The 21,649-nt window shown below is 54.1% G+C and overlaps 2 protein-coding genes across 5 annotated transcripts; one reads left to right on the top strand and one right to left on the bottom strand.

The window, feature by feature from the left end:
- Positions 1-1,454: 1,454 nt before the first annotated feature.
- Positions 1,455-12,699, top strand: GPAT2 (glycerol-3-phosphate acyltransferase 2, mitochondrial). Of its 2 annotated transcripts, XM_005860482.2 has the most exons (21): positions 1,455-2,523; positions 2,658-2,771; positions 3,448-3,521; positions 3,933-4,037; positions 4,236-4,364; positions 6,860-6,959; positions 7,335-7,468; positions 7,761-7,860; positions 7,970-8,179; positions 8,515-8,634; positions 8,800-8,882; positions 9,190-9,308; positions 10,213-10,283; positions 10,366-10,624; positions 10,704-10,852; positions 10,981-11,058; positions 11,435-11,572; positions 11,651-11,771; positions 11,862-11,927; positions 12,152-12,207; positions 12,519-12,654. In XM_005860482.2, the coding sequence occupies exons 1-21, from the start codon at positions 2,461-2,463 to the stop codon at positions 12,633-12,635; spliced, it is 2,406 nt and encodes an 801-aa protein (XP_005860544.1). In that variant the 5' UTR covers positions 1,455-2,460; the 3' UTR covers positions 12,636-12,654. The 2 variants fall into 2 exon arrangements, with proteins under 2 accessions (XP_005860544.1, XP_014390454.1); XM_014534968.1 differs by lacking the exons at positions 11,435-11,572; positions 11,651-11,771 and having other exon boundaries at positions 1,455-2,771; positions 10,384-10,624; positions 12,519-12,699.
- A 219-nt stretch (positions 12,700-12,918) lies between these two features.
- Positions 12,919-21,649, bottom strand: FAHD2A (fumarylacetoacetate hydrolase domain containing 2A). 3 transcript variants are annotated; one of them, XM_005860468.2, is made up of 8 exons: positions 21,405-21,648; positions 18,920-19,168; positions 17,623-17,839; positions 14,834-14,893; positions 14,485-14,647; positions 13,493-13,601; positions 13,292-13,379; positions 12,919-13,145 (listed from the first exon to the last, which is right to left on the bottom strand). In XM_005860468.2, exons 2-8 carry the CDS (start codon positions 19,162-19,164, stop codon positions 13,083-13,085), a joined length of 945 nt encoding a protein of 314 aa, XP_005860530.1. In that variant the 5' UTR covers positions 19,165-19,168; positions 21,405-21,648; the 3' UTR covers positions 12,919-13,082. The 3 variants fall into 3 exon arrangements, with proteins under 3 accessions (XP_005860530.1, XP_014390452.1, XP_014390453.1); XM_014534966.1 differs by having other exon boundaries at positions 21,409-21,648; XM_014534967.1 differs by having other exon boundaries at positions 13,134-13,197; positions 21,405-21,649.

The following is a 21,649-nucleotide window of genomic DNA, read 5'->3' as shown; positions in this document are numbered from 1 at the left end:
CCACCGCGCCCTCCCATTGGCCCTCAGAGCTGCCTCCTAGAAGGCGCGCAGAGCCTCCAGTCCACGACCTCGTTCTCCTGTGAGGCTGCGGCTTTGGCGGGAGTTGGTCGCCGGTGTGAGGTAAGACCCTTGGAGTGGCTGATGGGCCGGGTCGGACCGGGCCTGGGAGTGTGTGTGTGTGTGTGTGTGTGTGAGAGAGAGAGAGAGAGAGAGAGAGAGAGAGAGAGAGAGCCAGCCGCTCGCGCCCTCTCCTCAGCCTCAGGCCGAGCAGGGAGCACGCGCCGTGCGCCTGGAGAGGGCCCGGTTCTGAGGGCCAGGGCTGGGGCCTAAGGGTGAAGAGGTCCGTTCAGGCCGTGCTTCTTGGTAGGGAGCAGAGCGGGATGTCACCCTCTGATGGAAGGTGTGGTGGGGCCAGGCAGCAGGTGGACTGGTGTGGCCGCCGCTGCTGCTGCCGCCGGCCGGAGGCCTGTGCGCTGCGGGCCACAGAGGCCAGGCCAGGGCTCAGGGCTGTTTTCTTCACCGCAGCAGCTGGAAACCATGCATTTTAACCTAACAAGCTCTAGTTTTATCATCATCTTTCAGAATATTGTGTGGCGGCAAGGAGGTGTGTGGACTGCATTTGGCCCTCAGGATGGCAGCTTGCCGCCTGGGGAGGGGTGTCCAAGTAGGAGCTGCAGACGGACACAGACCCCCACTGGGGGGCTCAGGTGCCAGGTGGGGGGGTATCTCCCAGAACCGACCTCTGGATTGTGTGTGCCAAGTAGGTGCCGTAGTTGGCAAGTGGGAGTTACCCTGGCCCTGACTTTTCTTCTTTCTGGCCCCATTAGGGTGAGCACGGATCTAGTGGGTTTAGATTCTGAGTGAGGGGGCCTGGGGCTGGGGGAAGGCACCCTCCTTGCAAAGCAAGCAGAGTTCCCCAGATTGCAGTCCTGGCTTGGGAGCTCCCTGTGCCAAGTGTCTGTGCATGGGGCTGTGAGAACCTTTTCAAAGTAGGAAGTGCATTTGGGATGAGTCTGCCCGAGCTCCTGCACTGCAGGAATCGTGACCCTGGTACCACTTGGCTTCCTGGTTTTAAATAGTGCTAATTGGGAGTGGGGGGGGACCCAGAGGAAATTACGGCCAGTCATTGCGCACTTCCTGGGTCCCTCGCCTGTGCAGGGCAGACTGCTAGGCAGAGATGAGGCAGCTGCCGCCCTGGCCACAGGACACTTGCAGACGATGAGAGGAAGTGAAACCTCAGCTCTGGACGAGGCGCCCAGCCCAGCAAGGAGGAGAGGAAAACCCTAGAGCAGGGGTGGGGAACCTTTTTTCTGCCAAGGGCCACTTGGATATTTATAATATCATTCGTGGGCCATACAAAATTATCAGCTTAAAAATTAGCCCGCTGTAGTTGGTCAGACATTTCATTAACTCACCCCTAATGCCTTGGCAAGGCCAGACCACATGATTTCACGGGCCGGACATTCCCCACCCCTGTCCTAAAGGGCGATCCGGAAGCATCGTGGACTTAGAGCCATGGACAGAATTTGGTGGGAAGGGAGAAGGCACATCTGCATGGGCATGTGCAGCGTGTGGTGGGGCAGGGATAACATGAGTAACTGGCCCAGCCTACCCATCAGGGACACGGTAGAGGGGTTTTTAGGGCCTAATTTTGGGGCCAGGAGGGATTCCGTGCTGCTTTATGGCATAGGTATTTGTTAGTTCAGGGGAGTATTATGGGAAGGAGCGGCTGAGGAGCAACCCAGTGGGATTGTCTACTTAGAGGGCTATATGGGAGGATGGATTTCAGAAAAATATGTCTTGTTTCCAATAAGAAGAGCATTCCTTGGAAACAGTTCTGTGTGGTATTTCTCTGTGTTCTGACTCCCCAGCTATCCCCACCTAGTACCTGGCCCACATTCCGGTGATGGCTGAGTAGGTGAAGTGCCATCTTCTGGTGTGGAGGAGAAGAGCAGCTGAGCAGGACCCGGTGGTCTTGCCGCCATGGTCCTGTTCCTCTTTGGCCATCTCATAACTCCTTCCTGCCAACCCAGCCTTGTTCTTTCCCTCTGCACAGAAGGGTCTAACTCTCCAGTGCAGCCCTCATCTGTGCTGGGATATGGCAGGGTGGGTGCTGATGGTAAGACAACTGGCCTCCATTATGTTAACCCTCAGGTTGCCCCTGATCTGGACACTGGGACTTTTTGAGGACAGCTGGCTCCGTGGTGGGTCCAGTGGAGTAAAGGGCATGGCTTTGGTCTAAGTCAGCTTCCAGCCCAGTTTCTCACCACTGCTGGCCTGGGTGTTGTCTCTCTATCCCAGGGATGGGAATTTGGTGGTCACCTCAGGACTTCCAGGTTGTGGCTCAGACTCCAGTACCCACTCTGTCCTTCCATCTCTCCCCAGGTCAGTTTGCTGTGGTGAGAGGAAGAGAGGCAGAAGTGGCTGGTTCTCAGATCTTACAGCCCCCCCCAACCCCCCATGGACACCATGTTGGGAACCAAACTCCGAGCTCAGCAGAGCAGTAGCCAGAATGGCCGGGAGGTAGTATGGCCCCTTCCATTCCCAGAACACCTTCTGCCCTCTCCCCTCCCCTCCTGTACACCTCACTCTTAGAGCCTCCCTCCTTCTGCCAAGGACTTTGAGTCTTTTCACCCCTCCCTGTGGCCACTTTCCAGACTAGCCCGTGGACCTCGGGCTTGGGGATGAAGCTGGAGGCTGTCACCCCATTCCTCGGGAAATATCGCCCCTTTGTGGGTCGCTGCTGCCAGACCTGCACCCCCAAGAGCTGGGTGAGTAGTGTAGGGCTGGGCCCCAGCCTGGGGAGCTTGAGGTAGCTTGGTTGTGGTTCCCTTATGTCCTTCCAGGTTTGGCCCTCCCTGCCCATGCCTTTGTTCTTGTCTTAGAGGGGAATGGAAGCACTGGTACTGGTTGTGTGGTTGGCCTGGGGCTGGCTCGCAGCCCTGGGAGAGTTGGGTGGGGAAGTGCCGAGGCACCTGAGAGGACAGGATGTGGTCAGAGAGCTGGGATCTGACCATGCCTGCACAGTCCCGTTGTTCAATTTGGGGGACCTGCCCACTTAGAGTCACCCAGCACTCAGCACAGGCTTGAAGTCCTACTGTGTGGGTCCATGCCTCGTGTGCTGGTGCTTATGGAACCCACAGTTCTGGTGGAGATCCAGGCTACGTGAATGTTCTCTGCGGTAGACGAGAGACCTTCTCAGAGGCTTGAATATGCCACTCTGCAGAGGGGCAGTGCTGTAGAGAATGCTGCCCTTCCGCTTTGACCACAGAACCCTTTTTCCTGAGTGAGCATCAGGATCTTTTGGGAAATGCTGTACTACAGTCCTGTTTCCTGGTAGACATGAAAGTCCATCAGGCAGAGACTGCAGAAGGCAGAGCAGGGGCTTTCCTTTGCCGGTTTGCGAAGGCCCCCCAAAGACATGCCATCCCTGCCCCTCTTGGGCAGGAGTCCCTCTTCCACAGAAGCATAATGGATCTGGGCTTCTGCAATGTGATCCTGGTAAAGGAGGAGAACACCAGGTAGGTAAAGCCAGGGGTGGGCAGGGCCCTGAGGTGTGGGACTGCTAGGCCCCTGCTTGTGGTGTCATCTTCTTCATCCAATGGGAAAGAAGGGCCCCTACCCTTTGCTCCATACCCACAGGCAGGAAAGGCAGGGAACTGCGGAAACACCTGTGCTTCCTGCTGTTAGTATTTATGGGCTGCCCACTATGTGTCAGGCCCTGAACCTGTTCCCCACTCAGTGGGGAGTGGGTGGGAATGGGGCACAGATGGGCAGGTGCTTCCTCATCCTGCTCTGTGATAAGCCAAACTCAGGTGTTCCCTGGCCATGGGACTGGGTGTGATTCCTCCCTGATGGACTACCCTCTGTGGGCTCTAGTGGGAGGTAAGCTCTCTGAAAGATCTTCCCCTTGCTTCCGGGGCTGTGTTCAGGTTTCGGGGCTGGCTGGTTCGGAGGCTCTGCTATTTCTTGTGGTCCCTGGAGCAGCACATACCCCCCTGCTGGGATGCCTCACAGAAAGTCATGGAAAGCACTGGGTGAGGAGCAGGGACTGGGGTCGGGCTGCCATTCCTGGGATTCTTGAAGGGATGACACCTCTAGGCAGGGGTGGTTGGGAGGGCTGGCTTCTAGAGTGTTAGCTTTGCCTAGGTCTGAAGCTATGCCCTGGGCTGAGGGAAGTGACCTGAGGGACCTTAGGCATGCCCCCGCCTGACACCACTCCCTTCACACCATAGGGTACAGGATGTCATCTTAGGGAGGGCTCCAGGGGGAGCTGGGGAAGGCCAGCTGCCCAGCCCTGTGAAGAAAGAGGTACAGCGCATCCTGGGTCACATCCAGGCCCCGCCGCGCCCCTTCCTGCTCAGGTAACTGTGCTGAGGGACATTTGGTCCCTAGGCTAGGCCTCTGCCCTTTTGGAGAGTGAGTGTTGACTGGGCTTGGGGAAGGACTGGACTCCCCCACTGGGGAGCCAGATGGTGTGTTTACCAGAGGGCCTGAGGGAGCCCCTGATCTGGACACTGGCCTTTTGAGGACATCTGGCTCTGTGGTGGGGCCAGTTGGATATGGGATGGGGCTTGGATCTGAGCCAGCCCCCAGCTTCCAGCCCAGTTTCTCACCACTGCTGGCCTGGGTGTTGACTGTCCTGGGTTGGAAATTTTGGGGTCACCCAGGAGCCTCTGGTTATGGCCCAGATTCCAGGACCCACCTCCACCTTTTCACCTCTTCCCAGGTCACGTTCCTGTTGCGAGAGGGAGACAGGCAATGGTGACTGGTTCCCCCATCTTATAAGCCCCCATACTCCCTCCTGAATTCATCCTGCTGTCATCACCTGCTCCCTCTCACATTCATTTGCACAGTCTGGGCTCCTTTTAGATACAGTGTTGTTCCAGGGGGAAGAAGGGATTCACATGTCAGAGTGAACAGATACATATGGCTGCAAGAACAGGATAAGTGCTGGGACTCAGAGAACCTGGAGGGCAGTAAGCGACCGTAAGCCAGACATGAAAGGGGGAAAGGGAGCCAGCCTTGGAGGAAGGGGTGCAAGGATGGGAGGAACAGTCCCACTAGAGCAGCGGTTCTCAACCTGTGCGTCACGTCCCCTTTGGGGGTCGAACGACCCTTTCACAAGGGTTGCCTAAGACCATCGGAAAACACATATATAATTACATATTGTTTTTGTGATTAATCACTATGCTTTAATTATGTTCAATTTGTAACAATGAAATTGGGGGTCACCACAACATGAGGAACTGTATTAAAGGGTCGTGGCATTAGGAAGGTTGAGATCTACCACTGCACTAGAGGGAAGAGCATGAGCTATGGCCACAGAAAAAGGCCGGGATTGCTCATGAAGCTGTGGTAGCTGGAAGCTGGCAGTGAGCTGTTGAAGATGAAATCAGAGGTAGAAGGGACCAGATACACAGGGCCATGCAGGAAGTTTGTATTTGATTTCTAAGTGCAGTGACAACTAATGGAAAGTAGGGAATGACAAGATTAATTGAGATCAAGAGTAGAGATCAGAAGACTGTCTGGGAAGCTGTTTTGTTAGTCCAGGTGAGACATGGTGATGGCTTGGATGGGAGGGGATAGTAAAGGTTGGAAAAATGGACTGAGAGACCAATCTGAAACTAACAGGACTCACTGATGGATTGGAGGTCAGGGTGGGACAGTGAGGGAAAGAGGAGAACTCATGGGAGAGCCATTTTCTGGTCAAGCACCTGGTGGTGTGGATGGAGGGTGCGGGTTTGGGAGGAGTGAGTTTGGCTCACAAAGGATGTTTTGGATACAGAGTTTCAGACACCTGACATGCTGGTGGAGGCATTTGTTTATGTGAGTCTGGAGCTCAGAAGAGGGCTGAGACCAGGGATGTACATTCGCAAAGCTTGAGCACATGATGATGGTTAAAGTTAAGCCAGGGGATGAGTGAGTTATGGAGGGGTAAAGGGTGCAGGGAAGTGTGTGTCAGACTCAGCTGTCCCGACAGAACTGAAAAGTTAACTGGGAAGGATAGAGAGTAGAGGAGGTTGGTGACTGTGACCAGCCTCCACATGAAAATTCTTTTGACTTTGTTGAGACGTCCAGTCCCCTGACCTGGCCACCTTTATACTATCAGCTACTCCTGGTGCAGCTTCAATTCCAGGGCTCCTCATGAGGATAGCGCCCCTGTGAAGGAGTCACTGGGCACAATCACTTCTGTTTGAACCCAGGTACCTGCCTTCTCTGTACTGAGCAGCCAAACATTGATAGAGAAGAACACTGTGTGGCTTTGCTTCCTTCTGAGTGCAGTTCTGCAAGGGGCACAGGCTCCGATGCAGACTGTCTTTCTCAGCCTGACCCGCTGTCAGTTGATGCTCCATCTTGTGCCATCAGATGAGGACATGATGCTTGTCCACCACATCTTCAGGCTAGCTGCACCTATGCTCCCGCCCTCATTTTAAGCCAGTCCCCTTCAACTGTCCCTTTTCCTTCTCATATCACAAACTCCTTTTTTATTTCACCTTTCCCAGCAGTTTGCAAAGAGCCGGCCAGGCTATGCCTGGAGTGAGTCTTAGTCCTCTAATCTCCTTTGGGGTAAACTGGGGCAGGGAGATGCTCTGAAGCTGATGTGAAGCAGCTGCACCCTGAGGTCTTCCTGGGGGTGTGTCAGCATCTCACAGGCATGGGCTGTGGTGTCAGACCCACCTGCCAGTCCAGTACCTCTTAGCTTTCTCTACTACTCAGCAGTTTCTGTAATCTCTCTGAGCCTCACTTTCCTCTTCTGTAAAGTGGGGACAGTATTGGAGGCCCACTGAGATGCTGAGGGGCCCTGTGTCATGGGCAGTGCGTGCCACACCTCAGACTGGGCCTCGCTGCTCTCCAGGCTGTTCAGCTGGGTGGTTCTGCGGTTCCTGAACTGCCTCTTCCTGAACGTGCAGCTCCACAAGGGCCACATGAAGATGGTCCACAAGGCCGCCCAGACGGTAAGCCCTCCTCACGATGGGATGGGATGGGATGGGATGGGATGGGATGGCAGGAGCAGAGCTAGGCCAAGCCCTTAGTCAGGACCAGCCTCACTGCCTGGTGGGAAAACGCCATTGCTCTTTGATGGCCATCTCTTCGTGTCTCAAGCTCTGCTCCCAGGGGGCTTCCTCTAATGTCTTTTCGTCACGGTCTTAACAATCATTACATCAGTGCGTTACCTTAAAAGTTGTCGACAGAGCTCCTCTCCTTTTGGGAAATGTGCTCCAAGGAAGAACTACCCAGCTGAACCCTTTGTCACTCTGTGGCTGGTTTCAGCTCCCTGCATCATCAGGGTAGAGGCGGGTTGGCACTTCCCTCTGGCTCTCCCCAAGCAGGGCTCGCCGCTCGTCCTCCTTTCTACCCACAAGTCACTCCTGGATGGGCTCCTGCTGCCCTTTGTCCTGCTTTCCCAGGGCTTGGGCGTGGTCCGTGTGGCTTGGGACCCATGTGCCTGCTCCCCCATCCTCAGGTAAAAGCTTTGTGCCCCCAGACATGCATGGGGATGTGGGGATGTGGATGGGGGTGTGCTGGCAGGAGCTACCCCCAGGCCCTCTTCCTGGCCTCTTTGCTCCCAACCTTCTACTTGTTCAGCCTGTGGGCTCAGATGGTCAGCTATGGTTTCTGGGGCCATGCCTGGCTTCAGCATGTTCAGACAGGACCCAGGCTGTCCTGGGTGGGCTGAGGCTCTTTCTAGCCTCCTGCTTGGTCCCATCTCCTGAGCCCCTTCTCTCATCAGGCTCTGTCTGCCCTGTGACCCACAGAGCTCTGCTGAGGAAGCTTGGGGCGCTTTTCCTGCCCCCAGAGGCCAACCTCTCCCTGGACAGCTCCGAAGGGGTTCTTGCAAGGGCTGTGGTCCAAGCGGTGAGTGCCCCCAGTGGTTTTGTTTGGGGCCCAGGCCAGGGTATCAGTGCCTGTTGCTGCTCTGGCCTTGACACCTGCCTCTGCTACCACCCCCCCCCACCCCTTCCAGGTTGTGGAGCAGCTGCTGGTCAGTGGGCAGCCCCTGCTCATCTTCCTGGAAGAGCTCCCTGGGACCCAGGGGCCTTGGCTGTCAGCCCTGGGCCAGGCCTGGCTGGGACTGGTGGTACAGGCGGTCCAGATGGGTGTTGTCCAAGATGCTATGCTGGTGCCGGTGGCCATCACCTATGACCTGGTTCCAGATGCATGTGATACACACCATGTGAGACCCTCCTGTCACTTGGGACTCCAAGTGGACACCAACTCCAGAGAGGAGGCACAATGTATTATGTCCTATGGCTGAGTGCCCCTCAGCGCTAGGGTCAGGGAGGTGCAAAGGAATTCTCCCCCTACAGTCATCATCCTGTGTTGCCTGCCCAGCTGATACAGAAATCCTCTGTTTCATCCTCAAAGACCCCACTAGGGAGGGATTTCTCGTTTCATGGATGCGAACATGAGCTTGGAGAGGTCATGGTCATGTACCAGTTTGCAAGATAAAGTTGAGCAGAGAGCATTGCTCCAGGTGAGCCAGCTCCCTTAGCCCCTTCCTTCCTGCAGGCCACAGCCCCACGGGGGCTGTGGACAGGAGCTCTGGCTGTCCTACGAAGCCTGCGAGGCTGGTGCTGTGGCCCCCAGGTCTGTGCCCGTGTGCACCTGGCCCAGCCTTTCTCCCTGCAGGTATGATGTCTGTTGGGCAAAATTGGGAGGATCTGTGGTCTGTCTTGGGTCTTCTGGCAGCTTGGCCCTCAGAGCCACTGCAGGGATAGTCTCGCCTACCTCCATGGGCTGTGTGCAGGTGTCCTGGTGGGCAGGTAGGCCACCTGAGAGTCTTGTTATGGGCAGGAATACACCATCAATTCAAGAAGCTGCTGGGGCAGCAGGCAGACCATGGAGCAGCTGCTGCAGCCCATTGTGCTGGGCCAAAGGTAGGGGTAGCGGCAGGGGAGGGTGTGGATCTTGGGGGCCCAGCAAGCAGTCCTTCAACACATACCCATAGACATTACCAGCTCCAGCCTCCTCTCATCAGATATTCTGGGTCATCTAGAACAGAGCCTGACACCCCCTCCTTACCTCTAATCTCAGTGTGGGAAATGGCAGGGGCCGGAAAGGGCTGGGGAGCCATCCCTGCCCTGGGGCTGAGCTGGGGAACACCCTTTTTTGAGAAATCTCTGGGCTTCCCCAAGATTGTCTTTGGGTTGGCTCCCCTCATCCTGTGATCTGTCTCTATCCCAGTACTGTCGTCCCAGACACTGAGAAGGAGCAGGAGTGGACCCCAATAACCGGGCCCCTTCTGGCCCTCAAGGAAGAAGACCAGCTCCTGGTCAGGAGGCTGAGCCGTCACATCCTGAATGGTGAGGGGAACTAGGTCCTGAGCTGTTCCTTCTCTCTGGGTTAGCAGGTTTTAGGGGCCCTCCATTCCAAGTGGGTTTCTGTACCTGACCCTCCCTCATGTGTGGCCCACCTGGGATATGTGAGGAGTGAGGCAACCGGGGAGAACATGAGGGAGCCCCTAGTGAGTGCCCACAGATGGCTGCCTGCGCTGCAGAGTATGGGTTGTGCAGAGGGCCGGTGCCTGGATCCAAGGTCACCCTGGACCTGTCTCAAGTTCACCGCTTCACCTCTCTGATCTGCACTGTAAATGGGTGACTGACTGGAACAATGCACGTGAGGGACTTAACACAGTGCCTGGCACAGAGGGACTCTTAACAAAACGGTCATTACTACTGTCTTCTTAGGTGCCCCTCTGTGGCAGAGACTGTGGTTGGTGGATAGGCCTATAAGGCAGGGAAGGTCCCTGGGCTCCCTGCCTGTCTCCGTAGACATTTGGTAAATGCCAGTTCTCCACTGGGAAGGTGGTCCCCAAGCACCCGGCAGGGAGGGTGGCCACAACTCCCTGGGGTAGAGTTGTAGGGGAGGCAGGCTGCTGCCAGGGAGGCAGGCTGCTGCCAGGGAGGCAGGCTGCTGCCAGGGAGGCAGGCTGCTGCCAGGGAGGCAGGCTGCTGCCAGGGAGGCAGGCTGCTGCCAGGGAGGCAGGCTGCTGCCAGGGAGGCAGGCTGCTGCCAGGGAGGCAGGCTGCTGCCAGGGAGGCAGGCTGCTGCCAGGGAGGCAGGCTGCTGCCAGGGAGGCAGGCTGCTGCCAGGGAGGCAGGCTGCTGCCAGGGAGGCAGGGGAGGACTGTTCTTAGCCCAAACATTGGGTGATGGAACCGGCTGCTGGACCTAGGCCCCTGACCAGCATTTCCCAACCCCGGCTACAGCCAGCGTGGCAAGCTCTGCAGTGATGAGCACAGCCATTATGGCGACCCTGCTGCTGTTCAAGCACCAGAAGGTAGGCAGTGTGACAGGGGAAGATGGGGGGTGGCTGGGGAAGGGATGTGACCCTGCTGCTCAGCCCTGGTGCTGCCCACCAGGGTGTGTACCTGTCGCAGCTCCTGGGGGAGTTCTCCTGGCTGACAGAGGAAACGCTGCTGCGTGGCTTTGACGTGGGCTTCTCCGGCCAGCTGCGGTGCCTGGTGCGGCACACTCTGAGCCTGCTGCGGGCACACGTGGCTCTACTGCGCATTCACCAGGGGGACTTGCTGGTGGTCACTCGGCCCGGCCCAGGCCTCATGCACTTGGCACGTCTGAGCGCCCAGCTGCTGCCTGCCTTCCTGAGCGAGGCCCTGGGTGGTGAGTCCTGAGGGCTCAGGGATGGGTTGGGTGTCAGATTAGGGGATGGCTTCCTCCTCATGCCTGGCCCCCTCCCCAGCCTGTGCAGTTCGGGCACTGCTGGCAAGCAAGGTGCCACCAGAGGGGCCCTGGGAGCTGCAGGGCATCGAGCTGCTGAGCCAGAACGAGCTGTACCGCCAGGTCCTGCTGCTGCTGCATTTGCTGCCACAGGACATGCTGCTGCTGCAGGTCAGGCCTCCCACCAACCCACTTGGGCCTGGCACCCCTTCAGTTATAGGAGGGGCTGTGCCTGCCCCTCCCCTGCCCTTAAGCCCTGCATGGCTCTCCTGAAGCTACATGGACGCCTTTCTCCCCAGCCTTGCCAGTCTTCCTACTGCTACTGTCAGGAGGTGCTGGACCGTCTCATCCAGTGTGGGCTTCTGGTTGCTGAGGAGGTAGGCAGGGCCGCTGAAGACAGAGCCCCTGCCTCTGCCATTCTGTGCCTTGGGACTTGGTGGACCATCCCAGCCCTGGGCCCATGTAGCTATCATGACAGGGCTGCACAATTGTACCGCTGAGGGTCTCTGCACTGCTCCTGCCCCCACATTTCTTATCCACAGGGCTGTGGACCTTGAGGGTGGGCGCCTATTTCCTCTCACCCTGCAGGTTGGCTCAGCAGGTCTTGTGTGGCCCCAAGAGGCCTCTTGAGGTCCCTAGGTCTGCTTTTACTGGTTTTCCTCCATGTGCCTGGTCTGCCATGTACCTGATCTGGGGGCTCAGGGCTGAATCTTGGCCAGCCTGACAGAGACCAATGGCTCCTCCGGCTCCCAGACCCCAGGCTCCCGGCAGGCTTGTGACACAGGGCGACAGCGTTTGAGGGCCAAGCTGCTGTGGAAACAGAGTGGGGACTTTACTGATAGTGACAGTGACAGCGATGACTTCGAGGAGGCTGAGGGCCGGTACTTCAGGGTGCGTTGGGAGAAGCCACCAGGGAAGGAGGCAGGGGAGACAGTGGGAGCTGCCCTGACCTGGTCTGTTCCCCTCCAGCTCAGTCAGCAGTCTCGCTGCCCCGACTTCTTCCTCTTCCTGTGCCGCCTGCTTAACCCGCTGCTCAAGGCCTTCGCACAGGCTGCCACCTTTCTCCACCAGGGCCAGCTGCCTGACACGGGTGAGGCCCGAACTCTCCTGGCCATCCTTAGGGAGGGGCTGAGAGCTTAGGCTGTGCCTGTGCCAGGCCTGAGTCTCCTCTGCCCCACAGAGTCGGGCTACGTGGAGCAGCTGTTCCAGTTCTTGCAGGCCACTGCCCAGGAGGACGGGTTCTTCGGTGAGTCCCAAGCAGCCAGGTGGCACCCAGGAGGCAGGGGCTTGCTGGTGGTTGCTGCCCTCTACTGGGCAGTGACAGCCCCACTCCAGGAAGGAGGGCTAGAGTAGAAAGGCCTTTAGGTGCAATCTGAGCCCTGCCCTGGGTGGTTCCTTCTTTTGACAAAAGAGAAGCCTATGCCAGTAGCTCTCTGTACCCACTAGAGCTCAACTTCTTTCTTTCACCAGAATGTGCGGATCCAAGTCTCGCCATCAAAGCTGTCTGGACCTTCAGAGACTTGGGGGTGAGCGGAGCCATTCTCACCCTCCTCCTATGCCCCCTGCCTCCATCTTGATAGAGCTGCTCAGGGAAGCCCACCTATGCCCACCCTGGGTCTTCCCCAGTGTCTCCCAAGAATAGGTGTGACAGGGGTTGGAGATGGGATGGTTTCCCTGTCCTTGGTCTCCCAAACCACCACTTTATTCTACTCCCAGGTGGGGTACTGGGGACGGTGTAAGAGGCTGCATTGTGTTCAAACCCTATGGCCTAAGGGGCCAGAGGTCTCACTGCAGGTTTCCCCATGGTGAGTGCTCACAGTCCTTTTCCATGGCACAGGTGCTGCAGCAGAGGCCCAGCCCTGCAGGCCCCATGCTCCACCTGTCGCCTACATTTGCCAGACAGGACAATCAGGAGAAGCTGGAACAGTTCATCCAGCAATTCATTTGTGGCTAGAACTGTGGGTTAAGCCTGTGCTGAGACTTCTCAGCCCCAGAACACACCAAGCCCTGGAGCCAGAGGCTGCCCATAAAATCATTGAGGTTTGATTGTCTCACTGCCTCTTGCTTTCTCCATCCTTTGGTGTGATAAACTAGAGGCCTGGACTGGACAAGTCCTCTTTCCAAGCCCAGCAGTGTGATTTGGGGTATGTAGTGTTTGCTCTCCTTCCCCACCCTGTGGCAATGTCCTATCTTGATCCCTGAAACAAACCGTAAAAGACAGGCAGAAGCCAAGCTATTGACTTAGTCTGAGAAGTTTATTGAAGAGGAGAGACTTCCCACCCCGCCCCCCACCCCAACACACACCTAGATGAGGAGCCTTGAGGGGGCAAGCACTGGGCCTTGCCCTATACAGTGAGAATGGATGCCCGCCTCTTAAGTCCAGGACCTGCAGCAGGAGCCATCACACCACCTTGTTGATGATGACACCCAGTTCTTCAATCTCACACTGGACTTCATCGCCCTTCTGCAATGGAGTGGTCGCCAGGTTGTCAGTCCTTAGTCTGACACACACAAATCTACACATACATACACAGGCTTGGGTTTCTAAAGCCCGAGCCACACCTGTCAGCCTCTGGGTCCTTCTCCCTTTCCTCCTTTTAGCCAACCTACCTTGAGAAAGACAGGAGGTTTCCTGAATACACCAACACCTGGGGGGGTACCCGTCAGGATGATGTCCCCGGGGTAAAGGGTGACGAACCTGGGCAGGCAAAAGGGCCAGGTGAGACCAGGAGCTGAGGGGCCACAGCCAGGGATGGAGGGCTCGGCTCAGCTGCAGGTAGCTGTGGTGGGGTAGGGCTTCATCTCACTTACTGGGAGACCCAGGCTATCAGCTCTTCTGTCTTAAACACCATCTGATTGGTGTTGCTGCTCTGGACCACCTCCCCATTCACCCGGCAGCAGATCTTTAAGTTGTGTGGATCTGAAATGCATAAAACACCACCTTGGGCCTCTTCCTGCTCTTCCTCAACCCTACCTGGATGTGTCCCAGACCCTCCAGGGTGAGGGGAAAAATGGCAATTTTGCCTTTAAAAATGGACGTCTATCCACAGCAAAGGCTGACAATAATAAAAAAGACTCGGCACCTGTAATGCAAAAAGGAAACTGCAGGAGCAGGGCAGTGAGCCTCCTGCACCTGACTGGCAGGTGGTGGCTCACCAGTAAGTGTCCTGGTTCACCACATTTTTATCTTAACTTTTGTTTCACACATTTACAAACATACCCTCTTAGAGCAGCCAGAACACAATAACTTCACTGTTGACGGCTAAACCCCCCGGACACACACCCCAACCCAAATGGCCATGCTCTGCCCTCTGCACCATGGCCTTTCTTCCTGGCACCTGGTGCCCTTGCTACTGGTAGCCAGTGTTGCCCTGGCCACAGTGGCTGGGCAAGGTCCTGTTGGTCCTGTCTCCCTGACAGGAAAATGCATGGGCTTTGTGACAGCCATTCTCTGTGATGCTCAAGGGCCAGCCTTAACTTCCTTCCAATCTAAAGACTCCCAGATGGTGGCAGCTAGAGAGCCTAACCACCATGAGGGGAACACTGTTACTTGTAATTCACTTGATGAATGCAGATTCACCACCTCTGTGGCTGTGGTCCTCTAGAGGGTGAGGGGATGTGGAAGAAGGCCCACTGAGCCCAGGTTGAGACTTGCTCTGTAAGGAATCAGTGAAAGGCAGCTGGGGAGGGGGCTCCCCACTGAACTGTCCCCACACTCCCATTTCCTGAGCGTTGCTATTTCTTTGCTCTGACATATCCGAGCAGAGCAAGATGCGTCATCATGGGTGCTGTCCGAGACCTACCTGCTACACTGTCCTTGGTCACCAAAGCAGGACCCAGGGGACAGAAGGTGTCAAAGGTTTTTCCCAGCAGCCACTGCCTTCCATTGCGTCTCATTTGCCAGTCACGAGCACTTACGTCATGTGCCACAGTGAAGCCAGCCACATAAGCCATGGCATCTGTGGCCTATGGGGGCAGGGGATTTGGCCAGATTAGAGGTTAGATAACAGTGACACCAGCCCCCATAACAAAGCCTTTATCCCAGGCTAGTAGCCAGAGCTCACCAAAAGTGTTAGGCCAGGAACAAGGCAAGTGCCCAAGCCGACCACTTCCTAAGGCCAGGGATAGTGGGTACCACCCACTCAACCTCACCTTGATGTGCTTGCCTTTCTTCCCAATGACCACGGCCAGCTCCACTTCCCAGTCCACCTCCTGCAGTGGGAAAGGAGCAGTAAACTGCCTGGCCCTGGGCCTCTCCCAGTGCTGAGGAACTGCATGCATGTCTTGGGGCCTGGGCCCCCACCAGTGGGGTCAACTGCTGGCCCACAGTCATAAAACGAACCAGAGGGGCAGGGGGCATGACTTGTACACCCATAAACCTTGGGCAACGGCAGGCAGCACCACTGATGCAGGTACAGTTCCCATGGTGACTAGAGGAGCAACGCTAGTCTGGGGACTGAATTTAAAAGTCATTCTTGCCCAGCCGGCGTGGCTCAGTGGTTGAGCGTCAACCTATGGACCAGGAGGTCACGGTTTGATTCCTGGTCACGCCGTATTCCTGGGTTGTGGGCTCGATCCCCAGCGGGGGGCATGCAGGAAGCAGCCAATCAATGATTATCTCTCATCATTAATGTTTCTATCTCTTTCCCTCTCCCTTCTCTACAATCAATACAAATATATATATATATATATATATATATATATATTTTTTTTTAAGTCACTCTTAATACTTCCAAAAAAGGATGGATACCAAGTAATAATAGCTAATCCTACTGTGTGCCAGGCGCCATTCTAATGCTTTAATGCATTAACTCATTTAAATGATAAAAAGATCAACATGCCAAAATAAAGGTGGGCAAAAGGCTTGAATAAACAATTCCCAAAAATACACAGGCCACAGAAAATGAAAACATAATCAGCCTTTCCCATTTTAGCAAAGTGCTACAAAAAAGAAACAATCTAACTTTTTAAACTGGCTGCTCTTTGGAATGGTCCAGAGCTGCTATGAGTACACCTGACATTAACTTTGATCTCTAGCATTGCACCCCACTAGAAAGAACCAGGTTCCCTGGAGAAATGGCTAATTCCAGGTCTAATATACTAATGAGCCTGTGCTAGACAGAAAGCAAGTAAGTGCTCAAAAAGTGATGGGGCTGAAGGCCAACCTGAACCCCCCACTGGCTAAACAGATCATTTGCATGTAAAAACTGTAAATGATGGATTACAACATGTTGGATAAAAATCAAATTCATGATACTAAAGGAATGGAGTAAAAAAAAGGAGGCATCTCTTGTTCACAGAATGCCAGCTAATAAAGAATAGAAGGCATGGTGAGAAATCACATTTTTCTAACCCCCAGGGCAATAGAGTAAGGTAAGGATGACCAGGGAACCCTTAGATGAATCAGTGGGGCAATAAGATAGTCCCATGGTCTCAAACAACTACAGACTGCTTAGTACCAGAGAAATGCACCTTCACAATGGAGAGGTCTAATGAACAGCCAGTAAACCAAGTGATCAAACTTTAAGCACCTGACAGGAGTCTCCCAGTGGGACGCAGTGTGAGGATACACACATCTGTGCTATAGACTGCATGTTTGTGCCGCTTCAAATTCATGTCTTAAAGCCTACCCCTCACTCAATGTAATGGTATTTGGAGGTGGGGTCTTTGGAAGGTGATTGTCATGAGGGCAGAGCCCCCATGAGTAGGATTATGCCTTTATAAAAGAGACCCCAGAGAGCTCCCTGTCCCTTTTTACCATGTGAGGACACAGGGAAAGACATCTTCTAGGAACCGGGAAGTGGCCTTCCCAGACACAAATTTATCAGTGCCTTGATCTTGCACTTCCAGCCTCCAGAACTGTGAAAAATAAATGTCTTTTGTTTATAAGCCACCCAGTATATTTTGTTATCGTAGCCCGAATGGACTGAGACACTTGCGTAGAACTCTTGACAAAAATGTTTAACCTGGATCTGATCATGAAGACACAATCAGACAAGTCCAGACCGTGGGACATGCTGAGACAACTTGTGTCACGACAGACAGAAAACGGGCTCGGCCAGGGTGGCTCAGTGGTTGAGCATCCACCTATGAACCAAGAAATCCCGGTTTGATGCCTGGGTTGCAGGCTCGATCCCCAGTGGAGGGTGTGCAGGAGGCAGCTGGTCAACGATTCTCATCATTGATGTTCCTATCTCTCCCTCTCCCTTCCTCTCTGAAATCAATAAAAACATTTAAAAAAAAAAAAAAAAGGGAAAGAAAATGACAGTAGGCTGTTGGTCGGAGACAGAGGTCAGCAAAGTACAGCCTGTGGGTGAATCCAGGTTGCTGCCTGTTTCTGTAGATAAAGCTTTCCTGGAACACAGCCACGTTCATTCATTTATGTATCAGCCATGACTGTGTTCACACTGCAGTGGCAAAGTTGAACTGTTGCAACAGACACTACTGGCATTCAAACTCTAATATTTACTAACAGGCCCTTTGAGAAAAAGTCCATGGATTCCTGTGGATCTGTAGATTACAGGTCCCAAAGAGACATAACCAAATGCAGTGTGTGACCTTGTTTGATCCTGGGTCAGCAAACAACAAAACAGTACCCAAACTGAAAGTCACCTCCCAGTTGGACTTTGTATCAGAGGTTATTCATGATAATATTCTTGGTTGTGATAAAGGTATTATGGTCATGTAGCACATTATCCTTATTCTTAGAAGGTGCATGCTGAATTTTATAAGTCCCTACGATGAAAGTATATTACTTTTGTAGTCCAAATAGAAATAACGGAAAGCTCGCTTCTATTAACTTTTTTTCCTGAGGCCAGGCTTATTACTGTATAACCCCCTGTAGTTTCTGTTTAATGCACTGCAGGTGGCTCCTGTAAGCTGGGTGCTGCGCCTCTGTGATGGGCCCCGGTGACTTGAGAGGGCCATGGGGAGGCACCGACCTGGCTCTCAGGAGGGAGGATGACCTCATCGTAGGGCCCCACGATGGAGCTGGCAAACTTGCTGAAGATGATGGGCTCCTTGGGCACGGGCACGTTCTGTTCCTTGCAGTGGTCCACGTAATTCATGCCCACACACACCACCTTGTCTGGCCGTGTGACGGGAGCCAGGAAGGTCACCTCTGACCGTGGTAAGACTGGCAATTGGGCAGCCAGGGCTCTGCAGAGACCGGAGCAGGAGAGAGGGGCTGGATGGGAGCAGCCGGCAGTCCTGGGCACGCTGGGGAGATCCCACAGCAGCTGCAAGTTTTGCTGCTTATATTTTTTAGATCTATCAACCATCAGAGTCAGTGTGAAAATCAAGGCCAGTATCGTTCTTTGACATCAGAGCACGGTTTAATATTTATCCAATGTGGGTTTCCTTTCCCCCATCAGGCAATACATGTCCATGTAAAGGAATTCAGAAGGTGCAGATGGGAGTAACTGGGAAGGCCTTTCTTCTACCCTTTCTCCTAGTCACCCACTGTAGCCTTGGAGAGAGACAGTGCCCTATGCAGCTCTTCACAGCTACTCTATTCTTCTCCTCCTGTCATTTTTTACAAATGATAGCACACTATATACACCTTATTAAAAATATAGATATATTTTAAAGATCTCGCCGTAACAGTTTATTATGGCTGTGTACTACTGCACTATAGAGACACACTCAATTCCCTGTTGACAGATACGGAAGTAGGTTCCAATCTTGGGAGAACATGAAGTTTGGGAAACATATTCTTACCAACACTGTATATTGTCAAACATTTGTATTTTTGCCAGTTTAATAGGTAAAATAATATCTCAAAGTGGTCTTTACTGTTCATCAATACCTTTAGACCAAATGCCAGAGGGCTCCTCCACTTCTGGGAAGTCACCATCTAATCTAGCCCAAACCCAAGAATCATCTTTAAGAAAACCTCCATGCAATTCTCTTTCCCCTAAGAAGCCAAGAGTCCATCACTCCTCCAACTTTTCAAGATGCTATTTAGGACTCCTGGTCCCACCCCCCTCAGGCAGGCAGCAGCTTCACCCCCAGGGAAGTTGTGAAGTGGAGTTTGTGGTCTTTGGATAATCACCCTCCCTGGGCCTTAGTTTCCCCCACTGTGCACTGAGGCTGCTGTCATGTAACATTTCTAAGAATCTTTACTAAGAACAGGTGAGAAAAGAAAGCTGAGGCTACCCTGCTTCCTTGCAAAAGAGCTCCCTGCTGGTTCTGTTTCCCAGGGCAACCACCACAGGGTGATGCTGCCTGCTGATTTACCTTCTCGCCACTGAGAGAGTGGACTCTCCCCGCTCCAGGAACTCTACCATGGTCTTGGGCAGTGTGGGGTCAAAGGCATTGAGGTTGATGACCCCTCCGCCATTCCCTGACTCCAGGCCCAGGTGAGGTCCGGTCAGGTGGGGTGCCTGGAACTGCACCAGTCTCATGTCTCTGGAAGGTTGAAAGGGCCAGCGCTGAGCCTGCAGCAGAGCCGTGAGCAACCTTCTTCTAGCAGGGAACAGCATCCGTCTATAGAGAAAACAGTGGGTCACAGGGTACAGAGGGAGTGGGAGCCATCATCAGGATCCCCATGTTCGAGTTCCAGCCCAAGTTCCTGGCACACCACATGGAAGTGGTCTGGATTTATAAGTTATTTCACCCTCTATGCTTCATAAGGTGGTTTTTTGCTCAATTCAATGCACATAATGAAACCTTTCTAGGGGAGCAACTACTTCATGTCAGGCCCTAAGCTAGGTGCCAGGGAATCCAGCGTTCCTTCAACCAGTGCTTTCTGAAAGCACACACTGTACCAGCAGCACTGAGGCAAACATATAGATGAGACATACTCAGCCCTGCCATTCTGCTCACAAGGAAAACTGATGTTAACAACTGATAAGATTCAGCAATGGGACTCCTGCTGTGATAATCAAGGGTTCTGCAAGGGTGACCAAGGCAGTGTGACGCAGGGGTTTTGTGACCGTGGATAATCAGCCCTCCACGGCCTCAGTTCGCCCCTTTATTAACTGAAGCTGCTGTCATGTAAGATAGCTAAGGCTCTTCAGTAAGACAGGTGAGAAAGGAAAGCTGAGGCTACCCTGCTCCCTTGCAAAGAGCTCTCTGCTGGTTTGGTTTCCCAGGGTAGGGCTTGGTCTAGAGCAGCCGTGGGCAAACTACGGCCTGCGGGCCGGTCCGGCCCGTTTGAAATGAAAAAAACTAAAAAAAAAAAGACTGTACCCTTTTATGTAATGATGTTTACTTTGAATTTATATTAGTTCACACAAACACTCCATCCATGCTTTTGTTCTGGCCCTCCGGTCCAGTTTAAGAACCCATTGTGGCCCTCGAGTCAAAAAGTTTGCCCACCCCTGGTCTAGAGTCTTGAGGAAGTGATGCTGAGCTGCGCTGGGCTAACATGAGCAGGACTAGGAATTAGGTAAGAGTGGGGCCCACCACAGGCAAATGACCCCTGGGAAAATGGCTTCACACCTGCCATAAGCAGTTCTTTAAATGACAATCTGATGGTTACCCTCCTACTTAAAATGCTTCCCACTGCTCCCATTACCAAGCCATAACCCCCTGCTCCAGCCTTCCAGGGGCAGCCCCCACCTGCCTCTCCAGACAGTAAATGCTTAGTTTTTCCTGCTGGAGCCCAGGCTGCCTGAGGGAAAAGGCTGCAGACAAAGGGCAGGGCCTAGGCCTGACGGGCATCACCAGGCTGTCTCCTCTCGTCCACTGTGCCTGGCACGCAGAGGCTCTCCGCTGTTCTCTGTTGAGTGAACAAATGCCTGAGCAGGGGCTGACTTTCCACTACTTGGGAAAGCTTGGTGAGTGTCAACCTCAGGAGGCATGGCTGTGCCTCCCTCTTCAAATCACCTGGAAGGTGCCAAAGGGCTCAGACCCTGTTTCAAGTTCCAGTTCACTCAAAGAGAAATCCCTTTTGTTTTGTTTCTAACCTGTCTGACCTCCAAACAGTCCCTCCCCTACCTGGCTCCTTGCTTTTAAATTCAGCCCTTTATGCTCAGGCATGTGGCGGTTAGTCCCAGACTCCTGGTCCTCCTCTCATGATTCAATCGGCCTTGTTCAGTTAGAGACACATTAGACGCAGGTAACTGATCTAACTACTGTGCTGGCCAATGAGTTTGACCAGAAAAATGGGACTTCAAGCCCAACCATGCCACCGATAAAGGTTGGTCTAGCGACTCTAGCCAAAGTGCTAGCTTTGACTCTAGCTCGGACACTGCACCCGCTAAAATATATACAACAGTAATCACTCCCACTGAATGCCAGGTCTCATTTAAGTGCTTTATCCACAATGTCTGATTTATTTTGATAATTGTTAGTCCATTTTACAGATGTAAAAACTAAGAGTTAGAGAGGTTAATGGATTTTCAATCCATGTCCAGGTGACACTGAAGTTCTTGGTTCAGAAACCAGGCGGTGTGCCAGCAACATAATCTAGCTTTAGCCCACCCCGCCTAGGGCACTTCAGCCCAGAAGGTTGTGGTGAGAAGCAGGGTCCTCCAAGACAGCTTCATGCCCAGGCACTCTACCTGCTCTCGGCCACGCTCGGGGAACCTGGTCACCTGCCGGCTGCCGCCCCAGGGGTAAGGCTGGTTGCTCACCTGCTCTCCCCCAGCCCACACTGACTGACTGCCCTCCCACGTGAACCGCACATGCAGGGTCTCCCTCGTCCTACCACAATCCCCTCGGGCAGTGCGCCCCGTTTTACAGGAAGGGGCACTGAGGCCTCAAGAGGAGCCGTCACCTGCCAAGGTGTCCGTCAGAACGTGGCCCTGGCGCATCAGCTGTTCCCTCTGCAGCAAAGCCCGAGCTCGATCCAACCCTGACAAAGGATGCAGCGATGTGAGGAGGAAAACAGCACCCAAGTGTGTGCCTGGGACAGCGTCCCACCGTCAGTCCCCACGCCCTGCGCCCGGGCCGTCCCTCGGTTTCCCTACGTGCTCAGCGAGGTCCCCTGCATTCAGTGGGCGCCCACGAGCCCGGCGGTGT

The sequence above is a fragment of the Myotis brandtii genome, unplaced genomic scaffold (assembly GCF_000412655.1).
Source record: "Myotis brandtii unplaced genomic scaffold, ASM41265v1 scaffold1347, whole genome shotgun sequence".
Taxonomy (NCBI): domain Eukaryota; kingdom Metazoa; phylum Chordata; class Mammalia; order Chiroptera; family Vespertilionidae; genus Myotis; species Myotis brandtii.
The sequence above is the reverse complement of the archived record's forward strand: the minus strand, read 5'-3'. Positions and strand labels throughout refer to the sequence as shown.

Bases quoted from the DNA above. Each gene is read 5' to 3' on its own strand.
- GPAT2 (XM_005860482.2), top strand. From the start codon at position 2,461: ATGGACACCATGTTGGGAACCAAACTCCGAGCTCAGCAGAGCAGTAGC. The intron at 4,365-6,859 runs GTAACTGTGCTG...GCTGCTCTCCAG, and splicing joins CCGCGCCCCTTCCTGCTCAG to GCTGTTCAGCTGGGTGGTTC. The intron at 8,883-9,189 runs GTAGGGGTAGCG...TCTCTATCCCAG, and splicing joins CCCATTGTGCTGGGCCAAAG to TACTGTCGTCCCAGACACTG.
- FAHD2A (XM_005860468.2), bottom strand. From the start codon at position 19,164: ATGCTGTTCCCTGCTAGAAGAAGGTTGCTCACGGCTCTGCTGCAGGCT. The intron at 14,648-14,833 runs GTGAGGTTGAGT...CTGCCCCCATAG, and splicing joins AGAAAGGCAAGCACATCAAG to GCCACAGATGCCATGGCTTA. The intron at 13,602-14,484 runs GTAGGTCTCGGA...TATGCATTTCAG, and splicing joins GACCAAGGACAGTGTAGCAG to ATCCACACAACTTAAAGATC.